Source organism: Balearica regulorum, chromosome 1 (assembly GCF_011004875.1).
Source record: "Balearica regulorum gibbericeps isolate bBalReg1 chromosome 1, bBalReg1.pri, whole genome shotgun sequence".
In the NCBI taxonomy this organism is placed as follows: domain Eukaryota; kingdom Metazoa; phylum Chordata; class Aves; order Gruiformes; family Gruidae; genus Balearica; species Balearica regulorum.
In genome coordinates, this window is record NC_046184.1 from 39,092,069 (window position 1) to 39,108,974 (window position 16,906).

The 16,906-nt window shown below is 42.1% G+C and overlaps 1 protein-coding gene across 4 annotated transcripts in view; it reads left to right on the plus strand.

Annotated features, from left to right (window-relative positions):
- Positions 1-16,198, plus strand: part of DYRK2 (dual specificity tyrosine phosphorylation regulated kinase 2) — a 16,438-nt gene extending 240 nt beyond the window's left edge. For 2 of the 4 annotated variants that reach the window (XM_075746137.1, XM_075746147.1), the window contains exons 2-4: positions 278-337; positions 1,103-1,239; positions 10,449-16,198. In XM_075746137.1, coding sequence (XP_075602252.1) covers positions 283-337; positions 1,103-1,239; positions 10,449-12,050 — 1,794 coding nt within the window. In that variant the 5' untranslated portion in view covers positions 278-282 and the 3' untranslated portion in view covers positions 12,051-16,198. Of the gene's footprint in view, positions 1-26; positions 338-1,101; positions 1,240-8,521; positions 8,612-10,448 lie in introns of those variants that run through there. The other 2 variants (XM_075746165.1, XM_075746156.1) reach the window with 2 other exon arrangements.
- Positions 16,199-16,906: the final 708 nt, after the last annotated feature.

Here is a 16,906-nt window from a genome sequence, read left to right on the forward strand (position 1 = left end):
GAGGGGACCGGGGCGACCGGGGCGGGGGTGGGGGAGGTGATGAGCTTGGGCCGGGGGCTGCGGCGGCGGCGCGGCTGCTGCTGCTGCTGCGGCGGGAGGCGACGGCGGGCCGTTGGAGGGTCTGTCCGGCCAGCCCGGGGCCAGGGGGATGCAGCGGAGGACGTGTCTGGGTCTGGGTGTAGCTGATCGGAGAAGAGAGGCAGCCGCCGACCGGAGAGGCCGAGGAGCAGCGGAGGAGAGCCACCTTGACATGCCTTTTCCTCTCCCTCCTCTCCAGCGGCCATGTTAACCAGAAAACCCTCAGCTAGCGCCGCCGCTGGTGCTGCCTACCCAGCCGGTAAGGAGAGGGCCGCCGCGATCGCCACCGCGCCGAGCTGCGGGCTCCCCGCGCCGCCCCTGCCGCGCTGGGCCGGGCCGCGTCGGGCCGCGCGGCGCAGGGGAGGAGGGTGGGGAGGAGGCTTGGCCGCCCCGCGGCTGCCCCCGCAGCTGCCGCCGCAGCGGGGCCGTGCGTGTCGGAACAATGATCCACCCTCCTCCTGGGCAACCGAGCCCGGGGAACCGGCGGGGGGCTGCGTGTTCGGCTCCGGCGTGCTGTTGTTGTGCGGGGTGGCGAGTTCGCCTCGGGGGGCGGGGGGCGAAGATAAATCGCTTAGTAAAACGACCCAAGAAAAATTGGGAATCGCTGCGTTTGCCGGAGCGGCCGCGTTTGACAGGGGGCAGCGGTGCTCGTCTCCTCTTGCCGCTGCAGACTTGTGAACTCCTGCCGGGTCCCCCGCGGCGCCGGGATTTCGCCGGGCCAGACGGCTCGGGGCGGGTCGGGCGGCCGTCCAGCCCCGAGGCGTGTGCGGGGCAGAGTCGGCTTGTTCTGCCGGTGGCGGGTTAATCTCGGATGAAGGGTTTATCCGGGCGAGCACGGCCCGCCCGCGCTATTATCCGGATAGGTGCGTGTGTGCGCCGCGGCGGTGATTAGCTTTTAATGGCTTCTGCCTGAAGCAAGACGGGCGGCGGTGCCGGCGAAGCGCCGGGGCCGCCGCCGCCCCGACGGCCGCGCTGCCTGAGAGGCCGCCGCTGCCCTCCGCGCTCACCCCTCTGCTCTCCGCAGGCAGGGCAGGGGACAGCGGCCGCCCGCTGCAGTCTTCCCCGGGCACAGGAGCCGGGGTCTCCCGGGCAGGAGCTGGGACCGGCCCGCCGTCGCCCCTCGCATTGCCGCCGCTCAGGGCCAGCAACGCCTCCCACACGGTGAGCCCGGGCACGGGGCGGGGAGCCGGCGTGGGGGGGTGGGGTGGTGGGACGGAAAGGGGCGTTCGGCCTCGGGGGCTGGCCGCGCCGCCATCGCTCTCCTTTCGCCGGGTGTCCCCCGCGGCTGGCCTGAGCCCTCACGGACACCCCAGGGCGGGAGAGGACAAGGGCCTCGCCGCCGCGGGCGCCCCGTCCAGCCTAACGACGTGTTTGGTCCTTAAGTACAGTGGATTTAATTTCTGCAGACTCCGATCAAACGTGCATGTTTGTTGTGAGGCTGGGACCCTGTGACTGCACTGAGAAGCAGCTTTCTCCCTCCCCCTCCCTCCCCAGCGCTCCTTCAATCTGGTTTTGTGTCTCATTTTCAGTGACAAATTCGATCTTCCACACTCGCATAGAGGAGCTGTTCTGGTAAATGCATTTTTTGAGATGACATTATTTTGGCAATGAGGTTAGTCACTGTGATTAAAAGGTCGCATGAACTGTGGTGAAAAATGAAGGCTGTTCTCCCCTTGTATGTCCGATTAGCTCAGGCTGATAGCTGTTTTCCCTACAAATAGCTATGACTGTACTCAGGCACAATGATCGGATGAATCCGACTTTATTGCTGCAGTAGTTTACCTAAAGAAATAAGCACTGATGGCATGAAAAGGATGTTATTTTCCGGTTCTGTGATATCTCACATTATCTCCTCCTCCTAGTTAATCTACCAGGAATGAAACTTCCCAAGTATGCCACTATATATGGATGAGAGAAGGTATCTCTGTCCTGAAGGCGTGACGGAGTAGAGAGGGGTCTATATGCTGTCATGTTAATACTAAATATCTGAAATTTTTATTGCATACATTTCCTTTTAAATTATGAAAGATTTCATACTGACCCTCAAAGGCATTGATGGCATACTTTTCTCAGAATTAATGAGTTCTTCATGGATGCTCACATACTATCTTCGTAAACATATGGTAGAGCTTTAAATGGTAATGTGATTATGGGCTAGTGGAAGGTGAAACTATGCATTTAGATATTAGTGTTTCTGTGACTTTCTGTGTAGCTTCAGGGGTAAAAGCATCTTACTCAAATCCATTTATAGAAAGAATTGGCTTAAATTGAAAAACCCCCAATGGTATATGTAGGATATTCTCTAAAGGAATGATGAATATTCTGCAAATTCAAGGTGGAGCTGCATACTTGAGATCAACATCCTTGTATATTTATATAGCTAGGGTATATATCTGAATTGTTCAATAGTATCAAAGGTCAATTTTTTCGCATTTGTATGTCAGTTTAAGTGCTGGTTGATTTTAGAGTTGGGGCAGCAGCTTAGGTTTTTTATGAAAACAGAAAAGAAGGAACATAGTACAAACAGCCTGGACACCCATCATGAAACTGCACATACGGATGAGCCCACAAATAACAGGGGCCCACATGTAACAGAGCCCGGGCTTAATTTAGGATTTGACAAAGTGCAGTGGTCCAGCTATTATCTGGGACTACTTGCTAGTTTTGGAAGTAGAGAACTTTGGTATTTTTAAACATAGATTTATGTGTATGTATATATTATATATAGTGTCCATGCATATATACATACATATATAAAGATGAAATCTTTATGAAAACATGCAAGGGGTGTTCAAGCATTAAGGTTTTGTATTTCAAGTATTTTTGTACATTATTGTTGTGTATGTATGCATATGTTTATATATAGCATATATGCATGTGTGTATATATATACACACACAGAGAAAAGAAATACTTATGGAAGCACACAGGGATGATCAAACATTATATTGCTGTGTTTCATGTCCCTCTAGATTCTGACTGTTGCAAAGTCTGCCTTTCCTTTGTGATACAGAGCCTACTCTACAGTATTTATTGAGCCCTGGGTACTATTACAGAAATACCTCAGACTGCCTTTCTGAATTTTGTAGGTGGTTATTTTGTGGTTGGCTAGCATAACTTTTTGCGGTAAGGATCAGATGTGACATCAGAATGCTGGATTTTAACCTAAAAAAGCCCAAAACCCAGGCTATATCTGTTATGTGATCTTTCTATAAGCTTTAGGCGTGCTGACCTCAGCTGGCACTGGCTGATTGAAACCATTGGTTTTGCGTCTCACTACTTTCTCCAATCAGATCTATTTAAAATGGAACATATTATTTTTCTTAAACCATTTTCCTTTTTTGTGTTCATTTGTTTATTCTGTTTTCATCTCTGTTGTATCTGTGTGACTTCTGTAATGGCTAAAAGTTGAGGGTATTTCTCTTTGTGTTTCAGAAGGTATGGTTTGCTTAAGTGGTTGAACTTGCCAGTGGCTGGATGTAAGCATATGCATTATATATGTATATACACTAGTTGTGAAGAGAGACTGAGATTGAAGATAGTTTTTCATTTAAGCTAAAAAGTTTTTCTTTTAATTCAGACAGAGAAGAAATTCACTACCTGTCATATTTCTTGCAGTAGTGAGTTGTGTGATCTAGCCTCTAGTGAAACTGTTGTCTCCTACTTTGAAGTGAAGTTTCATTGTTTGGTAGAATACAATAGCATGAGAGAGCATGGGTAGAAGGGGGGCAGATGCTGTTTTATACAGGCTTCGTAAAACAGCAGAGGTTTTGGCTGCAGTCTCTGCAATCACAGCAACCTTTGTTGCTAAGCAGGCTGTTGTGTATTGTATCAGTGAAAGGTTTTGTTTATTTTCCTAAAAAAATGTGGCTTCATCCTAGGCTTACTCGTGTCTGCTTCCATTCCTGACTATCTTTTTGGCTCATGGTGAACGTGAACTTATTTCCAGCCCCTTGCCCTCTTCATTTTCCTCTCCAAAATCATTGCTTTCTCTTTTGAAGCCTTAAGTTCTTGCCTTGATGATCAGAACCTTTTTCTATTCACTCTCTCCTGTTTCATTATGGTGTTCTTACATCCACTTGACATGCCGCAGTAGAGATTATCTTGCTTGCCTGCTGCTCAGCTCATGTAAATCCCCACCCATCTGTGAGTCCCTCTTCCAGACTCTTGTCTCTGTCTTCTGCCTACTTCCACCTCTGTTCTTTCTTATGTGGCACGTATCCCTGCATTCTGCACTCTTCCTGTTTCTCTTGCGGAAAAGCAGTCTTAATCTTTTTCTCCTCCTGTCTAGTACTGTAACAGCACCCCATTTAGAGTGCATGATTCAGTGCCCTCCCTCTTCAAGCCCTTTCTAAGGTTTCCCTACAGCAAGCCTGTTTTCTTTTGCCACCAGGGATAATGTCGATACATCAGTCATTCAGTCTTAATCTTAAAAATTTTAAATGTAAAAATTTTTTGAAATTAATTTACATTATAATGGAACAGAGATTCTGGACTCTGTTAACATGAAGATCTGGTGGGTCACATGCTGCAAATTTTTATTGTGGGCAGCTGCTTTAAAGCAGATAAAACCAAAGAAAATACCTTCCTGTCGTGGTGGTTTCATGTAATAAATTGCCACAGAAATGCTGTTACGTTTGAGTGGAAAAAACTATATAGTCATGACCTGGACTTTGTTATTTCTTGATTTCTTTGGATGTTTCTTCTTTTTCTACATAAAACTTGTGTCTAGGGGGAATATGAAGCTATTTTAATGGCGTGGCTCTGAAAATTGGGCTCCAACAGTTGGTGGCTATGCTGTAGGGACTGGAGTACATCTGGGCACGTCTCTTGTATGTGTACCCTTCAGCTTACCTGAAGGGTTCGATTTAGTGTGCATTGACTGTTCTTTCTGGTTTCAACATGCATAATACATTCAGGGTGTCCCAGAAGGATTCAGACTCACTGCCTGCACAGTCATGACGGGAAGAAAAAAAATTATGAATCAGCATCAGATCTTGAGGCATAGTTCTGTCTGTGAAAATATTTGCTATATAAAGTCAAAGTTAACTTTTCAAAAAATAAGCTTATATGGACCAGATATGACAGCAGCAAAAAATCCAAATGGTGTGTTTTTTCTACAGCTCTTGTTGAGGCACAAGCTCTTTAGGACAAAGGCTTAGTCTTTTTCAGTGTATAAAATCCATACTTATAATAAAACCATTATGATAATCCTGCATTATTGTTATCGTACTAATTAGCAGCTAATTTTAGTTCTGAACAGAGGAATGCTGTTGAATTCATTTATCAAGGAAAAAAAGGCCTTTTGTACATTTGCTCAGGCCGTAGTCCACAAAATAGGCAGTGAAGCATGCTACACCTGATACTGTATGGCTCTAGCATGTTAGGCACAGTAGGGCTGAAACTGGCATGCCCAGAAATGCTCTAAAGAAAGGAGTATGTAGTGTAGCATTTGTTGTTTAATTAAGGTACCACTTTGGAACACTGTTTCTCCCCAGTCCTCATCTATGCAAAGTAACAGCAGATAAAGACATCTTATTCCTGTGCAGTATTTCAGCAGGCCATCATGATTGCTTTATTATTCAGATTCATTTCATAAACCTTTTTAGATTCTGATTGACAGCAAAATCTTTTTTTCTGGAGTTTTGCTCAAAATAAAATGGTAATATATAGCTGAAGCGTGTGTCTGTCTTGGATAGTTTTATAGGGTGCTAATATCACACCAAGTGACTTTTACAAAGCCATGAATATGAAGAATATGATACAACTACATGATGTCTTGATGCTTTTGGAAGGTGAAGTTGAAAAGAGGTATGTGCTCATGTGGTGTTTAATCCTATAGTCATAGTCTTGTAGAAGGTCTTGAAACACACCATTGCATTGGCTGAGTTAAAAGGAAAGAAGTTGTTAAACCATTTGCCTTCTTGTTAGCAGGGTGGACTCAGTTTTATGCTGCTTCTATGTTGTTACAGGTCTGTAGTCTAAGTATAGTAAACTGGTAGACAACAAGCTCTCCATGAGCCGGCAATATGCCCTCATGGCCAAGAAGGCCATTGGTATCCTGGGGTGCATTAAGAAGACCGTGGCCAGCAGATCGAAGGAGGTTCTCCTCCCCCACTACTCTGCCCTGGTGAGGCCACATCTGGAGTTCTGTGTCCAGTTCTGGGCTCCCCAGTTGAAGAAAGACAGGGAACTACTGGAGAGAGTCCAGCGGAGGGCTACGAGGATGATGAGGGAACTGGACCATCTCTCGTATGAGGAAAGGCTGAGAGAGCTGGGTCTGTTTAGCCTGAAGAAGAGAGGACTGAGAAGGGATCTCATCAATGCTTATAAATATGTAAAGGGTGGATGTCAAGAGGATGGGGCCAGACTCTTTTCAATGGTGCCCAATGACAAGGACAAGGGACAACAGGCACAAACCGGAACACAGATGTTTCAACCTGAGTATGAGGAGAAACTGTTTCACTTTGTGGGTGACAGAGCACTGGAACAGTCTACCCAGAGAGGTTGTGGAGTCTCCTTCTCTAGAGATGTTCAAAACCTGCCTGGGTGCGATCCTGTGCAACCTGCTGTAGGTGATCCTGCTTTAGCAGGGGGTATGGAGTAGATGATCTCCAGAGGTCCCTTTCAATCCTTTCACAGATTCTGTGAAACTGTTCTACTTCTATCCCTAAACCCACTTGTGAAAACAAAACAAAAAAATCCAAACCCCAAACACTTCCACCCCCCAAAAATTAGTGTGGGTTTTTTTGTTTTGCCTGGTGTCTCTACTTCAAAGGTTAGGTGAATGTTTTTGGCATAACCATCAACTTTGACAAACTGAGCAAACCAAAGTTAAATCAAAATTGTAGCTGCGATTTTGAAGTTAGGAAAAACTACTGAGAGGAAAAAAACACATTGTAACACTTGCTGCTTTGTAATTGATGTTGCCAGAAGATTCAGGAAGATTAGTTCTTTGAGTTCAAGCTTACCTGTTACTTCAGTATGTCTTATGGAGAAGTCTGTACCTCAATAAGTTTTTGAAGATGTACCCTGTAAAAATATGTAAATCTTAGAAGGTGTAGATGCATCTGAGCACAGGCAGTAAAATATGTAAGTAAGCTGCATAGGTGCATGCAGGTTGTTAGCTGTGTAGGTTATTGATTCTGGAATTTACAGGCCCATCTGCAGAAGCAAAAGGGAGACACGTTATAAACCTCTCAGACTTATGGTTTCGGATGAAAGGCTGATGGAGCTTCTGTGTACCATGAACAGTTTGGTACTAGACTAAGGCAGGTGTAGTCCTTTGTAGCTTCCCAAGCCCATTAGTTGTGGTTCAGGGAACTTACACCGTCACTGGTGAAGCCTGTGGAGCTTGTAAGCAGTGCAAGCCTGAACTTGACAGCAATATCTCAGACACCAGGTAGCCAGAAGTAGATAGGCAGAGCAAGGGGCTGGTGAAAATCCAACCCTTATCCAGGTTGGAAATAGAAGAAGAGGTGGCAATTCTTGTGCAGGAAGTACCCTGAGATGGGGAAAGTCCATTTTTCGTATTGACTTTGTGGTTGTGATGTGTCTGATAACTCTGAAACTCCTGTTGGGGTTTTTGAAAGAAAAGTGAGGTCTCTTCTCCCCCACGGCTTTTGGAACAGAGCCTGTGTCTTTTCTTCCACAAAGAAAGCCAGTACTACTGTCTACATCTGCATTTGCATTCCTCAGCAGCAGCTGACTGAAACTGGCAAAACCGGTCACTTTGATTTGGGGTGAAGCTGGGATAATGCTGGTGATTTCATCCTGCTGCTTGGAAAAAAAAGCCAACCTGTGAGCAGCAAGAGAAACCATGAGGCTGCCTGAAGGTGCAGGAAGCAGAGCTACATAGTTTACACTTTGGAATGTGTTTGCAAACATGCTTTTAGGAAAAAGAACCCCTTAGTCCCTGTTGTGAGTGGATAAATGTTTGGGTTTTTTCCAAGCCCTGATAGAAAGCAACTAACTGAAGTTTGAACAATTCCCCAGTACATTTATTGAAACAAGCAGTGCTTAGGAAGGGCAGAAAATAGTTAACTCCGCAAACAGGACAAGTCACAAGTGAAAAAAAAAATAATTCAAGATGTGAACTGTGACAATGAGTATTTGGGTTAAGAAATTCTTAAAGGTTGTTTTCTCCTCTATGCTCTTTCTTTCTCATTGTCTGTGTGTTAGTATTGTCTGCTACTGGTTTGTCCAGATATGTTGTTCTTTGCTGTTCAACCAGTGCCACAGAAGAAATGTTTTTACCTGGAATTTTCTAGCTTGAGTGCTTGTAGTCTGTACAGTTACTCTGCTGCTTCATTGTGCATTTCTCATTTATGCAGTTTTGCAACACTGTCTGTGCTGAACCTCCGACACATCTTATTAACTAGATCTGCTTCTTCTGAGATGTGTCATGTAGCAGCTCTTGGGGTCAGATTTTCTTTTTTTTCAGTAACTGCTGTTCATATAGAGGATCAGGGCAACCTTCAGGAAACTGCTACTACAGTGTGCTTCAAACTTGACCTGAAGGAATTCCCTGTAGGTATGATAGGCTCGTTAAGTACTCTTGATGATTTAATTCCTGGTGCTTTTGAGATATCAAACTAGGAAGGGAATTAATGTCGATATCCCGTATATCTTCACTGTGCTTAAATGTTGTAAACATCTTTGCTCTGAATTGCAATTGTGTGGTAATGCTTTCTATGAGATTGATCAAATTTGATAGTGTGAGCCCAAATTGCTCTGCAAATAAATGTGCACAGTCAAACTGCAATGATGAAATAAAATGGACCATTTATTGAACGTGAGTCAAAATGGAATCAGAAGAGCAGTGAACTCAGCAGAACCAATCCCTGAGAGCTCTTGTTCTTATGTTTTATGAGTTTCAGAGCTGCAAATTTCAAAATACTATCCAAAGGTGAATCTGGTGTCCAGCTGGCTACTCCTTGGGAACAAGTTATTGAATTTACAAAAACATGCTTCTGCCATATCAGAGTGATACCTTAACAGAAGCTCAAAATATGCTAGCGTCTGTGTTGCATGTCCTGGTTTTCTCATTAGGAAGCACTTCTGCGGTTGCAGCACAGATTTCATTGCCTCATGCCACAGCACACAACTGTCATTTTCTGATTTCATTTCAGCAACCTTAAGTGCACAGGGAATGTGTTTTCCTTAGCTGCCTAGAAAAAATACGGTTCAGATTAAAAGTGCTCTCAACCCTGGCTTGATCATCTGTCTGACAGTATCTGTGAACTTTTGGTTAGTAATTTGGCATAAATATTAAGACTAGTGAATCAGCTGGAGAGACAGCAGGGGAATTCTTCCCACGTTTGTGTAAGACCAGGCAGAAGACAAACTAATTATCCTCTACTTTAGAGCAAATGAGGAATTCTAAGGACAGCTATTTTAGTAGCAAGCGTATGCTTGTAAATTTCTCGTTTCTCCTTAAAAATAACAGGTTTTGAGCAATAGTTGTTTTCACACCCCAGTACTTCCAGTGTTTCTTTGCTTGAAAATGCTGAATGCTGCTGTTCAGTCCCTTGTGAAAACTGTCAAGAACAAATGTAATTTTCTAAAATGAACTAATTGTTTCTTCCATTCCTTTAAAATAAAGTTACTTGTATGTTCTTCAAGGCAAAGATTTTCTTTCTGCTCAAGTCTGTATCAGGCCCCAAATCTCATCTTGGTTAAAAATTATTATAAGACTGGTTTGGGAAAGTGCTAAAGGATATGCTTACGCTTCATTGATCTGAATACTGTGCTGAATAGTGACAATAGTACAAGCAGTGAATGGCATCTCTTGAACTTCAGAAATGTGCAGGTTTTTTTCCTCTTCGTGCATGTCACAGCACATTCCTTATTGCTTAAAATTGTATCTATCTGGAACTTTTGATATACAGCAAACTTCGGAACAAGTTAAAATTTTGATTTCTTAGAACAGGTGACTAGGAGAGCCGTAGCTGTGTAAGTTCTGGCAAGCATTATGTATTGATCTCCAGCATCAATAAAACTGCTACTATGTTCTGTAAAGTCTAATTTAATGTCCCTCAAGCATACTTCTTGATGTTACAGGACTGTTGCCTTGAAGATTCCTTGGAGGAATTGTTAGCTTATCATGGTAGCACATCTGTGATTGCCTTGTTGCAAACATTTTAGAGAGTCAGGAAAGTGGCATTTGAGAAACAAGGATCTGGAAAATTTAATAGCATCTAGCAGTATCTATACTTAATAGTATCTAGATTATCTATAGACAGCTGACTTCTATGAAAATACTTAGTTTTGAGGTGATTTAGGCAGGATGGCAGGTTGCAGAATGAATGGTGAAGCATAGAGTTTGTGCCTTTCATGTTAACTGGGTATGTATTTATTTTCAATTTTAGGTTGGAGGCAGTAAGCACACAATGAATGAGCACCTCCATGTTGGTAGCCATGGACAAATCCAGGTTCAGCAGCTGTTTGAAGATAATAGTAACAAGAGGACGGTTCTGACAACACAGCCAAATGGACTTACAACACTAGGCAAATCTGGATTGCCAGTGGTTCAGGACAGACAGTCAGAGAGTGCTCACAGACGTCAAGGGAGCTCCAGCTCTTTAAAATCTACAGACGGAACAGGGAAGGTGAAAGCCTCCGTTATGACACCAGAGCAGGCAATGAAGCAATACATGCAAAAATTAACAGCTTTTGAGCATCATGAGATTTTTAGCTACCCTGAAATATACTTTTTGGGTCCAAATGCAAAGAAGCGGCAAGGTGTGATTGGTGGTTCAAACAATTGCGGATATGATGATGACCAAGGGTCTTATATACAAGTACCCCATGATCATATTGCCTACAGGTATGAAGTCCTGAAAGTTATAGGGAAAGGAAGCTTTGGGCAGGTGGTGAAGGCCTATGATCACAAGATGCATCAGCATGTGGCACTAAAAATGGTGAGAAATGAAAAACGTTTCCACCGCCAAGCTGCGGAAGAAATTAAGATCCTGGAGCATCTCCGGAAACAAGATAAGGATAACAACATGAATGTTATTCACATGTTGGAAAACTTCACATTCCGCAGCCATATCTGCATGACATTTGAATTGCTGAGCATGAACCTGTATGAATTAATAAAGAAAAACAAGTTTCAGGGCTTTAGCCTGCCTTTGGTCCGCAAGTTTGCCCACTCAATCTTACAGTGCTTGGATGCTTTGCACAAGAACAGAATCATTCACTGTGACCTTAAACCTGAGAACATTCTGTTGAAGCAACAGGGTAGAAGTGGTATTAAAGTCATTGATTTTGGCTCAAGTTGTTACGAGCATCAGCGTGTCTACACTTACATTCAGTCACGTTTTTACCGTGCACCTGAAGTCATCCTTGGTGCTCGTTATGGGATGCCCATAGATATGTGGAGCTTGGGCTGTATTCTAGCAGAGCTTCTCACCGGTTATCCGCTTTTACCTGGAGAAGATGAAGGAGACCAGCTGGCTTGTATGATTGAGCTATTGGGCATGCCTTCTCCAAAACTCTTAGATTCATCCAAGCGAGCCAAAAACTTTGTGAGCTCTAAGGGTTATCCCCGCTATTGCAGCATCACAACCTTGTCTGATGGCTCTGTAATACTTAACGGTGGACGCTCTCGGAGGGGAAAACTACGTGGCCCACCAGAGAGCAGAGAATGGGGTAATGCATTAAAGGGATGTGATGATCCCCTGTTCCTTGACTTCTTAAAACAGTGTTTAGAATGGGATCCTGCTATCCGTATGACACCCAGCCAGGCTTTGCGGCATCCCTGGCTAAGGAGACGGTTGCCAAAGCCTCCGACTGGGGACAAGGCCTCGGCGAAGAGAATTGCAGAGAGCACTGGTGCTATAACGTCGATTTCCAAGTTACCTCCAACTTCAAGCTCAGCTTCAAAACTGAGGACTAATTTGGCACAGATGACAGATGCCAATGGGAATATTCAGCAAAGAACAGTGTTGCCAAAACTCGTTAGCTGAGTTTGAAAAACCCAATGCTGTTAATATGAGAGATACAATGTGGCTGAGCCTTATTTGTATGAAAAAGTAGCTCAGATATACATTTTTATTTGCTCAATAACTTTATTCATTTGTATCTTTCAGCACTCATTTTAAATGTAAGAAATGTTGATTTTGTTTTTATAAAAACACGGGGACAATGCTTTAAGTTTTTATACTTATTTTTTAAAATGTTTGTCTTCTACAGTACAATTAGCCTTACTGTAACTAGTGTGACACAGTAATAAAGATCAGTGGCAGGCCACTGGTTACAACATGACTGTCATGCATTGCAGCGTGGTGTCAAAGGTATTAACTTTCTCTTCCATGGTTCATATTAGGTTTCACCTGGGGTAAATTTGTTAGACTCTACCTTTTGGGTTTTATGGGTCTTGATTCTGCAAACACACCTACATGTGACTGGACTCCAGGAAGAATACTCAAATAAATACAGTTAAGCACCAGTAAACTTGTAATTTGAAGTGGAGCCATAGCATGTTACGTTGTCATTTTCGGTATGGTAGCCCAGAGAAAGTAGTGATATCGCTAATGATACGGTCACCTCCTATGGAATACTTTCTCTGTTCAAAAGTAATGGTTTTTTATTAAAATGAGCATTTAAATATGATGCAAAAAATAAGAACTTCCGGGGCTAACATGATTCTTACCTTGCCTGCCATGTGGTAGAGTGAGAGGAATTGACAGTCTCAGAAAGAATGAAGATGGAAGTATGTCTGTTCCTCTAAATCTGAAAGTGACTGATGAGTTGGTAAAGCAAAATATTCTGGACTTCATTTCAGGTATATAACATTGAGCATTCACACTGGGCTTCTCTTTTTTTTTTTCCCCCTCTCCTGTTTTCTTTTCTCTCCTAATGTGCATCTTGGTCTCCCTAAATCACATAAGCAGAATTGCTTCTTCTGTCAGTTTTATACTGTAACTTCTAGACTGTTATGCTACATCAATTTCACAGATTGCTTTTATTTCTTCTGTCAGTGTTTGTCTGAGTGACTGTGACCTCTCTGGTACATCTACACTTCGGATCAAATCTGCGTGTAGGGGCAAACTCTATGTTACTACATATTGCTTTCTGTGGAAAAGTACTTCACATTAGACAGCGTAACTGTAGATGGAAAGATCCTCAGTGGAAAGCTTTTCAGTTGGCAGACACCATCCTAGTTACTTTCTAAAAGGGGAGAATTATCAAAGGAAAGTTAAATGGTTGGAATTTGATTTAATCTTTGGCATTTGTAGCTGAAAATTAACTTTGAAGGAACAGTTAGAGGTATGTGTAGATTTGTTCACATGTGTGTGTGCTAGTGCTTGGTTTTTCTTTTTTACTTTTAACTGCATTTGTGGAAGAAAGATGGTCTTCGCTGAGGAATAATATCTAAACCTATGAAAGAAATACTCACGCGTTATAGCATGTTTTCAGCAGGAACAGCTTGAAATCTAAGATCAGTATTTCATCATGTACAATGGCTGTGGTCTACATTGGATGTATAAAAGATCTGAAAAGGGAATTTTAAACGCAGTAGAACATAATCTAGAAGGGTTTATGGATGTTAGAACAAGACATACTAGAATGGATTGCATTAAACCTCAATAACTTTACTGTAAGCAACATTTATATACACAGATTTTACTGAGTTACTTGTAGAAATTATGAAAAACACTTAAAGCATGGTCCCCTGAGAGGCCAAGAAAGTTTCCGGTTAAGTTCTCCTTCATTACTTTACCACTTACAGCTTATTTTTTTGTTTGTTTGGGGTTTTTTTAACTTAAGGTAAGACTGGGGGAGGGATATAAATGCAAAATGACAGAATTCTCAGGAAACATATCGCTTAACTTCTTGCCAAAAAGTCAACACCTAAAGAAGCTCCAAAAATAATTTCTGAGTAGAGGATGGTATTTGTTGATTGATAACTATAAAAATTAGAGCATCAATCAACCATTTCTCTTTTTTTTTTTTTTTAAACCAGATTGTTTCCTGCCTCTAGTCAAATTAAATTATTTAGTGTTTAATGTTCACAACTTTATACAATGTGTGTAAGTGCAATATATAAACATGTATGAAATCATGTTAAAAATGAAATATAGTAATACAGCTTAGAAAAGTGGCTTTTGGAGTATGAATATCCAGTAAGTTATGGTCAGTAAATTCTAGGTCTGGAAAAGAGACATATTAATTTTCATATAAAATTAACTGACTCTCATTACTGTGGGAATACAATACTGAGTATTTTTCTACAGTAACTGGGAATCTTTACTTCCTCCACCTACTGGGCTTTACCACTCCTTTCTACCCTAACTCTTCTAAAAGTTAAGAAATAGGGATGCTTATGCTAGGGGTGGAAGAAGAATCACCTCCTTTAATGTATTTTAAAGGGAACACTGAAACATGTTCCTGCCTTTCATAGCAATTTAAGGTGAAAACATTCATAACGTTGATGGGTCATTAATAGGCTAAAACCACTAAATTTTCTTTTTCATGTAACCAGTTCTTAATGCCAATATTGCATTTATGATCCACCTTCATAAATGCTACCGGAAACTTTAAGGCCAAACTATAGTGTGCAGAGCTATTTTTTTAACCCAGATACAGTGCGACTTCCTCTATGCTAAAGGAGCAGCTACATCAAGGTTTTTAAGTGATGTAGCTGCTTTTTATTGTAGCTTATTTATACCTGTAAAAAAGGAGGGGGGGGGGAAGGATGTTGCCTCTTGCTTTGATGTGATTTTATTCTAAGGGCTCTGATAATTAGGCTGATAGAAGTTGGCTTGGAAACAGTGCTTAGTCTCACATGTTACCATTGTCTGGGGATGTCTGAGCTATTTTCAGATTTAGTAATAGCACAGTGTTGTCTTGTCTTCGGTTGCAGTCTCACTTGGCTCAGTTTCTTGCACCACTGGAGTGTTCATTACCACTTAAGTGTATTGGAACAACAGAGTGATGCAAGATGTGTAGATTAACAGTAGAGGATGGATTGTGCCCTTGGTGTTAACAATGTGCCTTTTGTTACAAATGCAGTGTTGTAGGGCATGCATCTTGGCCTCTTTAACCCTTTGAATACTGGATAGTAGGGATGAAATCTATGTTTAGACGCTATACCTGTCTTAAAACATCCTGTAGATGAGCAAGGCCTTAGTAGAAACAATAAGGCAATCACACTGCTAGGGTGGAGAGGACACTCTGTTCTTGTTGGTACGTCTCCTTAAGGGGTTAAAGATGGCCCTTCCTCATTGGTTGTATTTTAACATCAAATTGGGCTTTTTTTTAAAATAAATTTTTGTTATGATGACACTAGACAGAAATCAACTGTATTTGTAAAAATTTACCTCAAACTCTTTAGTTTTATAGTGTGATTTAATCCCAGGGCATTTGGTATGAACCAAAGTGCATTCCTTTTATATGTGCCTGGCTCTTATAAAGGTGGCCAGGGATTTTTACAATTTGGGTGCAAGGCACTTAAGCCACTTTTAACTTGGTGGGTGGTTTGGAGTTATAAATGACTTCATGGGAATGTTGAAAACACGTTAGACATAAGTAGCATTGGGCAATATTAGAATCTTTAGGAAAGGGTGTGCATTATTTAATGCTCTCCATTTTTTAGTATTCTTTTTCCATCAATACTATTTGTGATAAGTACAAAAAGAACTCTTTTTTTCCAGTCAGGAAAGATTAGAATATTGCCCAGTTTAGGCTACGGTAGCATTTAAATAAAATAACATTTGTGAATTATTGTTTCTAGGGGCTTGTACATCTCTGCTACAAATTGTAATTAACTCGGTTCAACTGCTACAATTACGTCTAAGCAGTAGCTTGGGTTTTTATTGGGCAACGCGTTAGACACGTGACTGTAATATGCTGCAACTGTGTGTACTGAAAACGTGAAAAACGATTGAATGTGGACTCTGTATATATGTATGTATAATTTTCTGTGAGATGCTGCTGTTGCCACTTAACATTAAAGATGTTGTAGTGGGTTTTAATCCTAGTGGCCAGTTTTATGATACTGTATGTATTGTACAGCTGATGACAGGAGTTAAGACTGTTCTAGTGAATATTTGTTACATTTTATTGTTGTGGCCAGAGATCATTTCAGAATAAAATTTTATGTCCTACTTTACTTCTCTCCACTGTATTTTGGGTTTTTTTCTGGTTGTAAAGAGAACCCTTGGAGTGCTGGCATTTCTTAAACGTGGAAAGGCCTTCTCCTAGCCTGCTGAAGTCAACGCCAGCAGTGCCTTTGCCCCCCAGCATGCTTACTGGTACCGGTATATAGTAATTGTCCATTGCTGGGGGGTGACTTTGCTGCTGCTTTATGCGTCTTGGCAGCCTTGAATATTGCCCAAAGGCTGCTTTTGCCCGGAAGTTTCTAAAGTTCTTCTCGGGACTTAGAATGCAATATATTTTGTATTTTTGTTTGCCCCATACTTGAGAGAAAACATCTTTGGCGGGAATTTTGCCTACATGGGTGTTTTCATTTTTTTTAGCCACTTTTTAAAGATTTTTAAAATAACAATAAGTCTGATTTTGTAAGAAATATTTGATGAGAAAGGTGCAGTCTGTATTCTTTTTCCTAAAACTGCTTTAAAAAAGCCCAGATTTCTGCATGAGTTTTTGAGTCAAACTGGTTTTGCAGAGCTTGTGAGACTTTATGTGAAGTCCCAGGGATATGAGCACATACTACACAAAGCTGGTAGGTTAGGCTGAGCTAAATTCTGTTCACATATACATCCGGAGTAATTTCACTGTTCAGCACAGAACTGTCTTGTGAGTAATTGGCCACGTTCTCTTCTTGGTAATGTCAATGTACACCCAGAGCAGTTTCACT